Below are 14745 nucleotides of genomic sequence, written 5' to 3' on the forward strand. Positions count from 1 at the left end.
GCAGTGCTGCATGTGTACTTATAACTTGCAGTGAAGACAGTAGTAACCCTGGACAATATGTGCATGTTGTGCAGAGAGTTGGGGCTTGTGTGTAAATGGTGTTTTGTAAACTTTACATGAGGGGGGAAAGGAGGGGCAAGAGGTCTAGGCAGGGTGGCACATACCTCTTCAGTGAAGTAAGTATGAAAATCCTCTATATGTAAAAGGAGTCAATAAAATATCAGCAAAACACTTTAAAACTATTTATTATACCATTATCTCTTCTAAGGAAACTAAGAACATTTTTAGGCAGGTAGGTTTAGACAGTTAGCTTTTTCAAGTATTTAAGGACGTAAAAGTTGGAGTTGCTGAACAGAAAAAAAGTTTATTTTTAAGGATTCTTCACTAAACTGAGAAACATTTTTGAAAAAATCTCTTAGGATTCAACAAGCCACTGTTGTAAAGGAACATCATGAGCTCAGGCAGTATACCTGAAGCTGCTGGTTCCTGTTGATGGAGAGTTTTGTCTCTTTCTCTGCCAGCTCTTTTAAGAGAATGCTTGTCTTGGTTTCCTCCTTCTGGTCTTCCATCTACATTTGTCCTGCTGAGCAGTATTCTCTTAAAGGGCAGCACTCTGGAAAAGCACCTGTGAGAACCTTTTCATTGTCTAATTTTGAGAAATCTTTTCCTGCTTTACCAGCATCATTTCACATGCAGGGCACTGCCAGCATAACGTGCATCCACAAAGTAATCACAGCGCTTCACTTGTTCCACATTTTGTCATTTTTTCAGCCTTTTTCCAAAATGAATTTTATATGAAAATTTCACCTCAAAATTCTACATGCAATACCCCATAATGTCAAAATAAAAAAAGTTTGCTTGAAATTCTTACAACTATATATAAAAAAAACAAAAAACAAAACAAAAATATAACGTAAGCATTCACAGTCTTTGCTTTAGACTTTGTTGAAGCACTCTAGGCAGCAATCACTGCCTCGAGACATTTTGAGTATGGTACCACAAGCTTGGCACACCTATTTTCGGGCAGCTTCTCCCTTTTGTCTTTGCAGAACCTCTAAAGCTCCATCAGTGTCTCTTTTCCTGCAAAATACATGAATTTAGCCAAGATTAAGCCGCTCCACAATACAGCCAGTGTCCAGAAAAGTACAGTGCACTTACATTGTAAGATTGTGATTTTTCATCAAATTACCAAGAAAGTACTCAGCACTCAAGGTACTTACTCAAATATAATTTGTGGATCCCTTCATGGAAAATACCTGAACTTTTGCAGTACTTAAACGTACTCATAATCTACCTAAACTACTACATTATTCAAAATTAGTTACAATCAAGTTATTTTCTGGTTTCTTTAAAAAACTTGATTTGTTACCCATTATTCCAGTATGCCTACCTTTAAGTATTAGTAGATACTGTAATTTTAAATAAAATACATACAGAAATTTCCTTTAATTACTTGGGAATTACACTCTTAGTCACAGGCTGTATTATGAAGTGAAAAATGTGCTAAGTTTGCTGTGTTCATTCGTGAATTCCTGTCACTTGAGTTAGAGAAGACTTGATACAGTTATTATTAAGTTTCTCCTGAAAGTTGCTGTATTTTCTGTCCCATAGTAAACTAAGGTTTTGTCTTTTGATTAAGCAGAAAACCGTTTTTATTGTGAGAAAGGTCATGAATTCATAACTGCAGAGCGGGTCATGGATGTCTAATCAAGTGTCGTCTCAGTGATCACATGGGAAGGAAATACTGCTGAGATGCATTTATTCTGCATTTTCATTCAATTCTGAATATTTGTTTTCCACGCATTGCCCATGGCAGTTCTCCGGTTCTCCTGTTTTTCTCCAAAGAAATACTTCAAATACCTTTTCAGATGGAAATTTAATTCTAGAAAAAAAACCCTTGAAAATCCAAGTTTACCAAAGAGCATTACCAAATTAGATTGCGCATAGTGTGACGTTAATGAAGTCATTATTAAAGCTCCAGCTGACTCCATTCATTTCTCCTCAGTGCTTTTCTTCGCTCCTTGTAGACACATAATACACATCTAAAGTCATTGTGACTACATGGACCATAATAATTCACAGATACAGATCTGGTTGTAGTTTTCTTCACTTGACCATACACCTAAATACACATCATTTCTCATTCTTGCAGTACAGGCAATATGCAGGGTAATACACGCATTAACTACATACATTTCCAAATGTAGTGGATTCATCAGTGACTGTGGGACTGGATTCATGTAAAAGCGATGAAGCACAGTAAAGGAAGTGCGGATTCATGTTTTTTTTGTTTGTTTTTGTGGATTGAAGCATAAGTCACTGTTCAGATATTTCCAGAACCCTTTTTTCCCTCAAAATGTTTTCTGTTTTTAACTCTTCAGCCAGCTAGTTAGCAGTGAGCTGTCTGTAAACTCCAAAAAGAGAGAGAAGAAAGCAACGATTCTTTTATTTTTTTTCCCCTTAATTCACTTATGGGGTAAAAACGCGGAAGAAGCAACAATGAGTCAGACAAGTGTAAAATACATTACATCCCCCTGTGGCTGATTCTCTGTCAGCATTTGTTGAATATTCATTAGGAAGGAGTTTTAACAGATGATACAGAAAGGATTTGTGGCAGCGTTGCATTAAATATATTTGGTGTTTGAACAACACAAGTGCATATGTCACATGTGCAGTAATTTACCCAGTGTTTCTATCCTGCTGCTTTATGCAGTAAACAATGGGATTATTCTTGAGCCGCACGGACAGATTTAACGTTGTGGATATGATGGTTGTTGTCCGTGACCTAAATCTGACTCTGCGCAGGGCTTTCATCTTCCAGGAGGACAGGCTTTCGGTATTTTTGCACACACTAAAAGATCAAAGAAAGAGAAGATGGTTTCTTATAGTCCTCTTATTTTTTATTTATTCATGTTGTTTTTGACACAAACCTTTCAGATTCTATGTTGCAGTCTGGACTGTCATGGAGCCCCCTGCTGCTCTCTTTGTGGGGTTCAGTGTAGCAACAGGCTTGTTGGACCACACGTAAAGATAGACATCTTTGCAGTTTTGATTAACAGAAATGCACTCGCTCCTGAGGGTTGCTGTTTGGAAAATCTTATTTGGATATACTGTTTCTTTGAAGATTTTTTTTTTACAATATTGTTGACATTATTATCCAGCTGAGATTACCCTTGTGCCATGAATAGAAATGATTAGAAAATACACTTGATAGTACTCACTCAGCTCTCCTAAAAACCAACCAACCAAGTTAAGAAAATAAATTCACATGCAGTCGATTCTTTCATTAAATACCTTTCATTACCGAACCCTGTTAGAAGTAGGAAGGAAAACTAAAGCAGAGAAAAAGATTGGTATGCAGAATGTGAAAATAGAAAGCAAGAGTCTGAACTAGATTTAGCACAAGGAAGAGAGCGTTGTGCGTTTTTATGTTGTTACACTGTGATAATAGAAGAGAGGGTGGTTATGGAAGGGCACAAAGCTGTTAGCAAATGTACAGCTAGTGGAATTATTAGCTATGCAAGCAGCACTTCCACAGATACACTGAAGCTGCGACACCATTCATCATCGTGTCCTCATCTGTCCCAGAGTGAAAGTTACTGCCGTGATAGATAGCTCTATGAATGTGTGTTTGTGTGTGCGTGTATGCTAACAGAATTACAGTTACTTCCTGCGCTCTACAAAGTCATCTCTTGTTTAGTGATACTCTTTTATTTCATTTGCATCACATACTTAGTTAAAAAGATGGAAAATGTTATTTAGATTTGCTATCATTCGTTACATTTGCCAAGAAAAGTTGTAATATGTACATTGTTGCAATCTATCACCTGCACCCTTTTCTTTTATCTTTGTTGGACTTGTAAAGCTGTGTTTAACATGGGTGTATACACATAAATGGCAACCAACAGAGTCCAAATGAAGAATGGCTGTTAAGAAAGACAGATTTACTTTTACTGCCAAGACTGTTTCTTTACGGCGACAATTAAATTTTAGCTGGTGCGGAAACTGAACTGTTTAATTTTCAGTTATTACAACTTACAATGTTTCATTCATCATCAAAGCAGGCAAATTTACACGGATTCATTTGCAAAAACACAGGTAACTAAAGTCGGCCTGTACATGCGAGTATATATTTCTGACCGTGCCATGATTATTCTGTTTAGATTTTAACAAAAATTATAAAAGAAGTGATTGAATTTTATTATTTTAGTTTAATAATTTCATAAATACTACCAAAGCATGGTGTTATTGTGCAATGGTATCATAATCATAATAAACATCCAAATTATCATAAATTATTGTTGTCAGGTTGCTGATCCCTGTGTCAGAGAATAGTTTAACAGTCAGAGGAGCATGATGAGCTCAAGTGGCAGAAAATGGGAAGAAGGAATTATTTCATTAATTAAACCCATCCAGCAAAGACAGATTGTTACTCAAGGCTACACACAGGTCATTATGATGAAAAATAGAGATGTTTTGATTCAGTATAGAATTCATTTGTTGGTTTGTTTAATTAAGACATCAAAAGGCTCTGGACTGGACTACCCAGGATATAGAATATGTTTATTGTAAACCACCTAACCTGCATTCATTGCAAACATAAATTAAAAACATGTCTATTTATATTCCTGGTTATGAATTGTAACTTTGAAACTATTGTATTTCATGGGAAGTACAGTGTGAGGTGGGATGTTGTCACTTTGGAAAAAATGGTAAATGATCTGTATAGCGCTTTTCTAGTCCCTAAGGACCCCAAAGCGCTTTTACAAAACCAGTCATCCACCCATTCACACACTGGTGATGGCAGCTACATTATAGCCACAGCCACCCTGGGGCGCACTGACAGAGGCGAGGCTGCCGGACACTGGCGCCACCAGGCCCTCTGACCACCACCAGTAGGCAACGGGTGAAGTGTCTTGCCCAAGGACACAACAACCGAGACTGTCCAAGCCGGGGCTCGAACCGGCAACCTTCCAATTACAAGGCAAACTCCCAACTCTTGAGCCACGATCGCCCCAGAACTATATATCACATTACGTTCAATACATTGCAAATTTGTAATGATGAAATCTGTCACGTGTGGGCCTTAAAAGGTAGTTTCTGGTGTGAGTGGCATTTCAAACACCTTGACCAAGATTTTATTTTGCCCTTCAAAAGTGAAAAATAGTCATTTCATATATTGACATAGCTCTGCGGAAGAGAAAACATTCCTGTCAGTGTCAGAATTCTGGGAAAATAAAATCCAAAACACACCCCAATTTTTTTCAGTGGCCCTATAAATGTATAGGGCCACTGAATAAATCAGTATATAACACCAGTTGGAAAAATGGAATAATTCAAAGTTGTGGCTGTTTCAGTGTTACTTAGAGAATCTTACCTTTGCCGTGTGCTTAAATGAAACTAGTTTTTTTCTAATAGGCAGCTTGGTGAATGAACTGAAGTGAACCCAAGAAAAAGTCATTGATCACGTCATACTTAATAATCTCTCTCTGTCCCTGATAGTTGTGGAAGCTGAACCATTGGCCCAAGGCTTGAGGAGGCTCACCGAAGATGTCGACTGGTCATACTCAGGTCTGTGTGAGCTTTTTGTGGCTTTTCTTATTTCCTTTTCTGACCTTTTTTGGCATTAAGAGGAAATTTCAGATGAGAATCATCAGAAATCTGATCTGCTGTCAGTTACACGGTGCAATAAATGGCAAATCAAATCTCAGGTCTATTTTTAAGGCAGTGTTGTAATATCTTTGAAATATATTTTACATCGCTAATATGAAGAACGATAAAGGAGAAGTGAAAGACAAGCAGGAAAAGAAGGAGAGCGCACTGCAAACTTGCAAACAGTGACAGAAGGTTTCAGCCAGAAATCCCAGAGGATTTCAAAATCACTCAGACGCTTCCTGAAACAGACAGCTACACCAGACTGGTCAATGTCAGTCTGGACCGTCTGAACATCACATCAAGCAAAGGAATTATGTGTTACTATCTCCCACGAGAGAGCCTTGATCTACCTCAGACCATATGGTTGGATGATAAAGGCTAACTCAGCACGAAGCTCCTCCCGAGCTAAGCCGTGGGTCTAACAGAAACGAAGAGTGGACGCAGACAGACAGCGATGGTCCCAGAGGGAGAGATTAGCTGTTCAAGGGGAACCGGGAGGAGCGAACAGGCTTAGCAGGCCATCAGGGGGTTAAATGCAGAGCTATTAGACTTATTAACCTGCACTTCTAAGTAGCATGTTGGTGATAATAAGGACGTCATTTGAAGCTCATACAAGAGAAATGGTTAGTTTTAGGCTTACAGGGATCATAGACAGTATAAATCAATAACTGGCAAATCAGCAACATATTCTGTCTGGTTTATTGATCCGACTCCTGATGAGTACACAGAATATAATGTGCAGCTATGAGTATTTGTTAGAAATGTTTATTGATGGGCATACTGAGCAGACAGAAACATTTTTTCTGTAGAAGACAGATGGCAATGCTGTTCTCCTGCACACCAAATCCACTGTTTGGGTTTCTGTTCTTTGAATCCCTGTGTTTCAGCTCCTTAAAAGGGAAGCTTACCATTGCAGAGATTCGCAGTTAACGTCACTGCAAAGCAAAAGATTAATGTTCCTCTTGGTCTTCATTCCTTTACCTGAATTTCTGCAAATTACCATGACAGTGTCTCCAGCTCTCACACAATTTAGCATGTGAAAGTAATCATTCGCAATCTGCTTTACCGGTGGATGAATTGTCACCGTATTCCCGAAACAGATATCGTTAGCCTGTGAAAATGAAATGTCGCGGCTGTTTGTTCCAAAGTACAATTCATCCACGTCCTTGCTAACTGGGTGAAATATGAAACATGTTAAAAACAATGAAGCAAAAAGGATAAAACGGGATCGAATCGGCCGTCACAGAAGAATTTAATTAATTAATGAACCGATAAATCACTTCTCGTGCATTTTTGGAGGAGTTACATACATGCGCACACACACAAAATTTGCATACAGCTGTGTTACTTTTTGTTTCCGAGACTCGCTGTAGTTCTATTTGTCAAACAGCATGAATATCAACATATTCATATGTATTTTCATCTCTGTTTTTTTCTTCCTCCCCCTTGTCAAATCTGTACAATCAATTCCTCGACAGACACACACATACGCCCTCTTTGTCAATATGGAAAAGGGTTTTTTGTGTAAATGGTTAGAAACAATGACAAATGTCTACAATAGACATGGTTCTTTCTTTCATTCTTTCATTCATTCAAACGTCATTATCACAAATAAAGGTAAGTCAGTGGCAGTTCATTTAGATTCATTCTATCTGTGTGTGTGCGCGCAGTCTTGTTTTCCTGACCAGCTCTGTTTCTTGCCTTGTGCTGTGCACTGAGCCATGAGTAAAAGCATTAACATGTGAAAGAAATACACTTCATTGTGAAGCACTGTGCACTGTGTTTTAGTTAGGTCAGGAGTGGGGGTGGGGGGTGCGGGCTCAAAAGGAAATAAAAGAAAGTGTGTGTGGGGGGGTGTTAGAGAGTTGGAGAAGGTTTCAAATTAGGTTACATCCAGATCACAATACCCTTTTTGAGATGCTTACCTCAGACGTACTATGGTTTGAGTCCTAATAATGTTTAAAAGTAAAGAACTGAAACACAATTCCTGCTTAGGAATTTGTGGCGGCCTGCCTTTTTAAAGAAGTGATAGGATATACGTTTTAGTCCAAAGCAAGAGTGGTTGGTCTGTGTTTTGTCATCTGTACAAGGGATAGTTTTTCAAATCATCGTCATCATCGTTGGCAAAAGCTCGGAAAAGCTTGAGAAAGTAAAGAGTGAGAGATACTGTATATCAGATAGTGAGCTATAATATGAAGTCAGTATAAATCCCGTGTCATGTTGTTATCTGTTTAGTTTATGGCTGGACAGGCATATTATTGGGCCTCTTGTTACTGTCACCTGGATAAATGTATTACATACAGCATGTGGCTGCACCATTCACAGTTTGTTTTTTTGTTTTTTTTGTTTTTTTAAGTTGCTGATTCACCTACTTGAGAAATAAATTAGACTGCTCAAAAGAGTTAAAGGAACACTTTAAAAACACATCGAATCTCAATAAGAAAAAAACATGTGGATATGTATACTGATATAGACTCGGTAATGTGTGAGGAATGGAACGATGTCACACTTTTGATGGATTTCATTGGATCAGGTAACTGTGGGGCCATTTAGTGGTATCAGTTCCTTCGTCCTCCAGAAACTGCCTGCACACTCTGGCATACTCATACATGAGGCCATATTTGTGTGCAAAGTGTATCAGTGTTAGTCCTTCCTCCTCTTCCTCCTCATCGCCTTCTCCTCTGTGTTGTCCTCATCATTACTGTGCTTTGCCTTCAGGGTGTCCATTGGATCCTTCTGCCTGGAAGACACCCCTTAGGGCCCCATCTGTTATGTGTATGTGTGGATGTAAGAGTGGCCTGATAACCCAGAGTTTCCCCTGCTTTTGCCTGTTATATTCATATCCTTATAGAGGAAATAGACATACAATAGCACTATTTATTAATGGATATCAAAAATAAGTCAGTGGTTTCTATTTGCTTTAAGTTACTTACCTCAGAACCACATAAAAATGAGCCCTCGTAATAGATGTGATCACTGTTATATAAGACAGTATTTTCACTGAAGCAGTAACAACATGATGCTTTGGCCTTATGACAAAGACAAAAAGAATTTAATTGAATGGAAATGCTGAATGTTTTTTGTCGTCCCCCCCCCCCAGTATCTGTATCTGAGCTTCTCTGTGTGTCTCTCTGCCTCTTCCCTCTTCTTGATCCAACTAAGTCATAGCCGAAGGCAATGCAGGCTTCAATACTCCCCTCATTGTCTGGGGAAGACACACACAGATGCACACACATGTACATGCATGCATTTGCAGATTTTAAATATGAATACCTCTGTCCTTATGCATTTGTAAAATTCCCCCCTAAAGTTTTCATTTTATCTGATTGGAAGGAGAAGCAGACTATGAATCAACCCATATATTTTCACATTTAGATTCAGATCACACATTTGGTTAAACTGTGCAGTGGTTTCCAAGAAAACATCCTGTATCTACGCTGCAGTTGAACAGAGCGCTGCTCTTCATGCAGCAGAATCATTAGGACTAAAAAGAGAGACTGCGTAATAGCTTAATTTTGGCAAATCTCAGAGGAGTTTGTGATTTGCTCTGTGTGTGGGTTTATAGTCTGTGAATATTCAGACAGTGTGGATTTCGGCATGGATGGAGGGGAAATATTGCACTTGTACTATTAGGCGAGTGAGGAAGTGAGGAATGTCTCTGACTCAGAAATCTTAATTTTAACCATAGCACTATTTTGTGGACAGTCACAGTATTGTGATCTCAGTTAGCAGCTGCACAGCTTCTCCTCTGATCCATTGTATACACAGGCTGATTGATATCCATGGATGAGGCAGAAGGAAAAAGAACGACGAGGTCTGACATTTTTCAATCCAACTGACAAGTTGAAACAAATTAAGCTAACTCATTTTCATCTTAGAAGTTTGCAGTTAACACATGCACATCTAAAGAGGTTACATCCCGAAACAAAAGATGCCAAAGTGACTTGATATCATGTTGAACTGTCTGGTTACACTCATCTAAAACCAGGACCAAAGAGTAAATCATGACTGCAGGTTGATTCAGTTGGGAGAATATTAAATGAGAAAAGCAGTGAATAATTTATGAGAAAATTTAGGACTCTGTACGTGTATTTTATAACGGTAGAGAATGCCTGAGAGCATCCGTGCTTGTTGAATTATCTTCTTTTATATAAACAAAAACCTAACCCAAATCTCTTTAGAAGAATTGGTCGAAAACATTCTACAGAATAAAGAAAATGATCATATTTGATTCTCATATTACGCATGGCCAAAATTTCCAAGTAATGAGGTCACCATTAATTCCTCTTAGCCAAAGGCTCAGGCTTCAGACTGCGCTAAACACTCATTTTATGATGAGAGCACGGAAAATCCACCCACCCGCTGTTACAATCTTTTGTTTATGAGGGGCAGCCAATCAGAAGAAAGTTGCATTGAAGCTAAAGCATTTTTTTTCAACCAATGAAATAGAGAGGTGCATAATGGGAAGGCAACGTAGTTCAGCTATACAATGTTCTTCATGTAGGAACAGGAGCACAGTATGAATAAAAAATGCAATCACTCATTCATTTCAATGATATCACATAATGTTAATTCAGACAAAGGAGGCACCAACAAAATTTTTGCATTTCCAGTCATATCATGCAAACAGAGTTCTTAGTTGTTCACATTAGAGAAAATAAATGGACTGGTCGCTATAGAGCACTCAAAGTGCTATTTTTTTTTTTTTACTACAGCCTCATTGTGATAGAAAGGTGTCAGAATCCACCGTGCATCACAGTTGTTGTTGTTTGCTGTTTTGGCAGGAAAAGGGGGACCAACACAATATTTGGCAGGTAGTCATGCCTGATCGGTCCATGTGTGTATGTGTATACACGTTCAGTATTTAGTAGGAGAAGCAAGCACAGGTATGTAACAAATAAACAAAGGAAGGAATAAGAGCTCGGCAGATCTTGACAGCATTCGTTATTCTTCTGTTTACTGGATGTGAAATGACAGAAATTTGTTTTATGTGGACTTTATTGTGTCATTCTTTTAGTTTTACAACTTGAAGCTTTACCTTCATAGTTCACACTTGTCCTTTTTTGCAATGCTGTTTCCAGATGCAGTCTATGACAAGCAAACAAGCAAACCAAAAGCTGGATCACACTTTACATCGCTCTGTCTGCAGTAAACAGCAGGCAGTTCTAAACTTTTGTCGACATCACCTGAGGTGCACGTGAGACTCTGCCCATAATCGTCAAACTCCCTGCCACAAAGCCTGTTTGAAGTCCGATTGCACCGATTTGTGCTGATGTGATAGTGCATGTCCTCTCACAGCTTGTGAGCGACTGCTCTGTGCTCTCCCTCTCGAATGCTCTAGTCAGGCAGCATGATTTCCACTAGTACCTGATGCAAACTATCCCCTGCTGTGTGCAATGTCTCAGCCTGATTCTGCTGCTGTTTCCAGAACAGTGAGTGTTTATCAGCTACAGGATTTCTTGGCCACTAAAGCAGAGAGGGGAATGTTGGACTCTGTGTCTGCTGGATGTGTTAATCGGATGTTTGATGACTTATTCGGCCCTACCTTACCTGATAAGGTAAGGTGGGGATATAGTCACTGTTGTGTCATCTGCATGATCCATTGACCTTAAGCAGTGGTGGGCAAATCATTTCATTTTCAAGGCTGTTCCATTAAGCTTATAAAGAGATAAAATAAATATATTAAGCAGAAAATAGTTCAGTAATTGTTTTCTTCTGCTTATTTCTGCCTTCTTTAAATGGAACACAAATTAAGACAAATCTTGTTTTTAAATCTACGGGCTAGACAGTTTTCATATTTATTTGACTTGTATAGTGACTACAGAGCCCCTCTGATGACATGGTCCAAAAAATAAATAAATTGTGGCCACAAAATACTACTTCGTGGGCACCAAATGGATATAACGTGCCCACGAAATACTTATTTGTGCCCACGAAATACTATTTTGAGGGCACGAAATAGGCATAACGTGTAATGCTAATTAGTGGGCATGAAACACTTGACCGATAACCGTGATCCTTCCCAGGTCCTTGCAGTTGGTTGACAATAAAATCTATCCCAGCATCCAGGTCGTGCTTTAGTTTGTAAAGCAACTGGGCTCTCAATATCCTGTTTAAATGTCTCTCCGTAAAAATGGTTCTTTGCATTGCCAGGCTTTTCAAAATGCATTTGTAGCTCTTTCCCAGCCTAAAATAAAACTCAATCATACTGTCTCTGTCCATGGTGTATAGGTTTAGCCTACTCTTATGCTTATGTCTCTACGCAGCTGTCCAGGAATTGTATCAATATGATGTGTGCACGTTATCTATTTCGTTGCCACAAATGCGTAATTCATTGCCACATTCGTTGCCCTTGAAATAGTATTTCGCGGCCACAAATAAGTATTTTGTGGGCACGTTATACTATTTCGAGGGCACAAAGTAGTATTTTGTGGCCACAATTTATTTATTTTTTGGACCATGTCATCAGAGGGGCTCCGTAAGTGCCAGACCTAGCATAGGTCTTTCCTTTGTATCTTACATAATGGGGTGAAGATGTTTTAACATTGTAGAGCGAAACCTATTCCCCAAGGTGCTTAGTAAGAGTGGAGAAAAGTAACTCTGTGACACACCAGACTCAGTCGTTTTGACTGTCTGATGACAAATCAACACTGAAACTGTTTGGGATTAAAACGGCTACTGCTGTATTTGTGATTTGTGAACACACTTTTTAATCCCATACTTTCAGTGGTAGTTATTTAAATGTGAGAAGTGCCAGTTATCTTCCTTTTGCGTTTGCAATTATTTTGAACGACATTGTCTTTAATTAGTTATTTATCAGTTGTTGCTTATTACACTGACACTAGTGACACTGACTGCTAGGGTAAGTGTAGCACTGGTAGCATGAGGAGATACCTGGACCATACAGAGGTTGCACAGGTAGTCCAGCTCTTCCAGAGTGGCACATCAATATATGTCATTGCCAGAAGGTTTGTTGTGTCTCCCAGGAAATAGACCACTACTCTAGGAAAGCTAGACAGACCCATAGAAGGTCCTCAACCTATCTGCAGGACTGATATCTGCTCATTTTTTTCAAGGAGGAAGAGAATGAGCCCCGTCAGAGCTACAAAATTACCTTCAACAGGCCCCTGGCCACTTCATGAGGGAGGCCTGATGGTCCTCTAGTGTGCTTGCTGCCTGGCACCGTGGAACCCGATTGGCATCTGCCATAGAATATCAGAACTGGCAGGTTCCTCATTGGCACCTTGTGCTTTTCACAGAACATCATTTTTTCATTTTAATTTTTGAGGTGTCTTTGAATTCTGCCCTCTGTAGGTTGGTCATTTATATTTCTAGTAAAAGGTGTGGCATCCTTTCATTACTAACACATGACCCAGTTCACATCAGTATAGACATCAGGCATGATTTTGTTTCCTCACTGAGATCTGATTTGTCGCTTTAATTATTCTCAGTCGTCTTATTTACCGCTTTTATTTCTGATGAGTGAAAATTTTAGAAACAAGCTTTCAGATCCCCGTTTAAAAGCTCTCATTGTGCCATTTCCACTGTGACATGAAGGAAACATTAAATCCTTGTTATTTAAGTATCTCTCAGGCAGCTAGCAGTGCATTGCACCCTTCCTTCATGCGTTTGTTGTTTCTTTTTCCCTTTACATGCTTGTGTTCACCACCCACTATGTTCTCAACAGCTCTCTTAGTCACCAAATACTTTACGCCGGCTGCTCTTCTACTCCAGTTGTTGCTCAGCCTGTGTGGCTGCTCTTGGAGCCTTGTGGGAGACATGAGGTAATGATGCAGAGGTGTGCTTCTTTATTCACAAATACACAATATGCACTCCCTATTTTCTCTCCTTTTCACTTGCTCTCACCAGTATGTGGTTGGGTTAATGAGTTCTTTGCTTGGGTTTTCCCCCCCTGCGCACTGGCAGCACTACACAGCCTTGACGGGAGATGTTATGAGGTGACTTCAGCATTTAAAAATGTTCAAACGCCACACTTCACGCTTATGTGTACCCGCATGGCCAGTCTAATCTTTTTTGCCTAGCAGTCACAGGTCAACAGGTGGGATTCTAAAAGATACAAGCTCGTGTCGGCAGTAGGAATAATTTTAGTGGTCAAAGTGAATCTCGTTTTCTGTAAGAAATACAGATATTTTTATTTGAAAACTTCAGATAAATAGTAAATTCATTCAGAGAGCCAGTCTACCAGTTGGTGTTTAATATTTATGCAGGTTTGAAGACTTTCTCACGTTCACCACTTTATCGAGTCATCGAGATAACGTAAAGTTCATATGGGAACTCTGATTCACTCCCCCCACCCGCTTGCTTTCTTTTTGAATTTTCTGACGGGTCTGTTTGTCAGATATGCTGGCTGCTCATGTGTGTGACAATCTGTCTTTGTAGTCGATCTTGTTGAATGAGTGATGTGCGATTGTGTGTGTGTGTGTGTGTGTGTGTGTAGTCTATTCTCTGTCATTCAGAAAGGATTCATTTAGTGGCTCAGATCTTGTCAGCTACAGACTCGCTTCTTTGTGTCAGTCAGTCTGTGTGAGTCTGTATGTGCTCGCAAATGAATAAAAATTACTCTCACACAAAGGTATGATTCCTATTTGTGTGCTCAGCTTTTAATCAGTGATACTGCTAGCTGAGATGCTAATCGAAACACCTGACTCCAGCTGAGACAGAAGAATGGCTCTCTAATTGTAAAATCCACCACTGAATATTGAGGTTTATGAGAACAAGGTTATTTATTAGTAGTGCATAAAAGTGCTTAACTGTTAACCCTACATAACAGTTGCAGTGCAATAGCAGTGATCTGTGCTCGCTGTTATCTGCTCTTTATACAGGGCTCTAGACTAACTTTTTGCCATGGGCGTACCGGTACGCCTAACTTTAAAAAGTTAGGCGTAATTATTTTCTAATAATTTATATAATATAATGTGTTTTTCTGGATACACTGTGCTTTTTCAGCATTCAAAGATTGATGACACCGTGTCAGAGCACTGGCTATGAATTTCAGAAGGATCAGGCCTTAACTTAACAGAAAAGTTAGCAATAGTTCTTTTCCTATTACAGCTACATCCACTTCTGTCG

The 14745-nt window shown here is 39.2% G+C and overlaps 1 protein-coding gene across 3 annotated transcripts in view; it reads left to right on the plus strand.

Annotated features, from left to right (window-relative positions):
• The window catches only part of ptprz1b (protein tyrosine phosphatase receptor type Z1b), a 68889-nt gene that overhangs the window by 16446 nt on the left and 37698 nt on the right, over positions 1-14745 (plus strand). For all 3 annotated transcript variants that reach the window (XM_005743320.1, XM_005743321.1, XM_005743322.1), the window contains exon 2: positions 5503-5571. In XM_005743320.1, the coding sequence (XP_005743377.1) occupies positions 5503-5571 (69 nt within the window). The remainder of the gene's footprint in view (positions 1-5502; positions 5572-14745) is intronic.

This window comes from Pundamilia nyererei, unplaced genomic scaffold (genome assembly GCF_000239375.1).
Source record: "Pundamilia nyererei isolate P.nyererei 1_Seehausen unplaced genomic scaffold, PunNye1.0 scaffold00130, whole genome shotgun sequence".
Taxonomy (NCBI): domain Eukaryota; kingdom Metazoa; phylum Chordata; class Actinopteri; order Cichliformes; family Cichlidae; genus Pundamilia; species Pundamilia nyererei.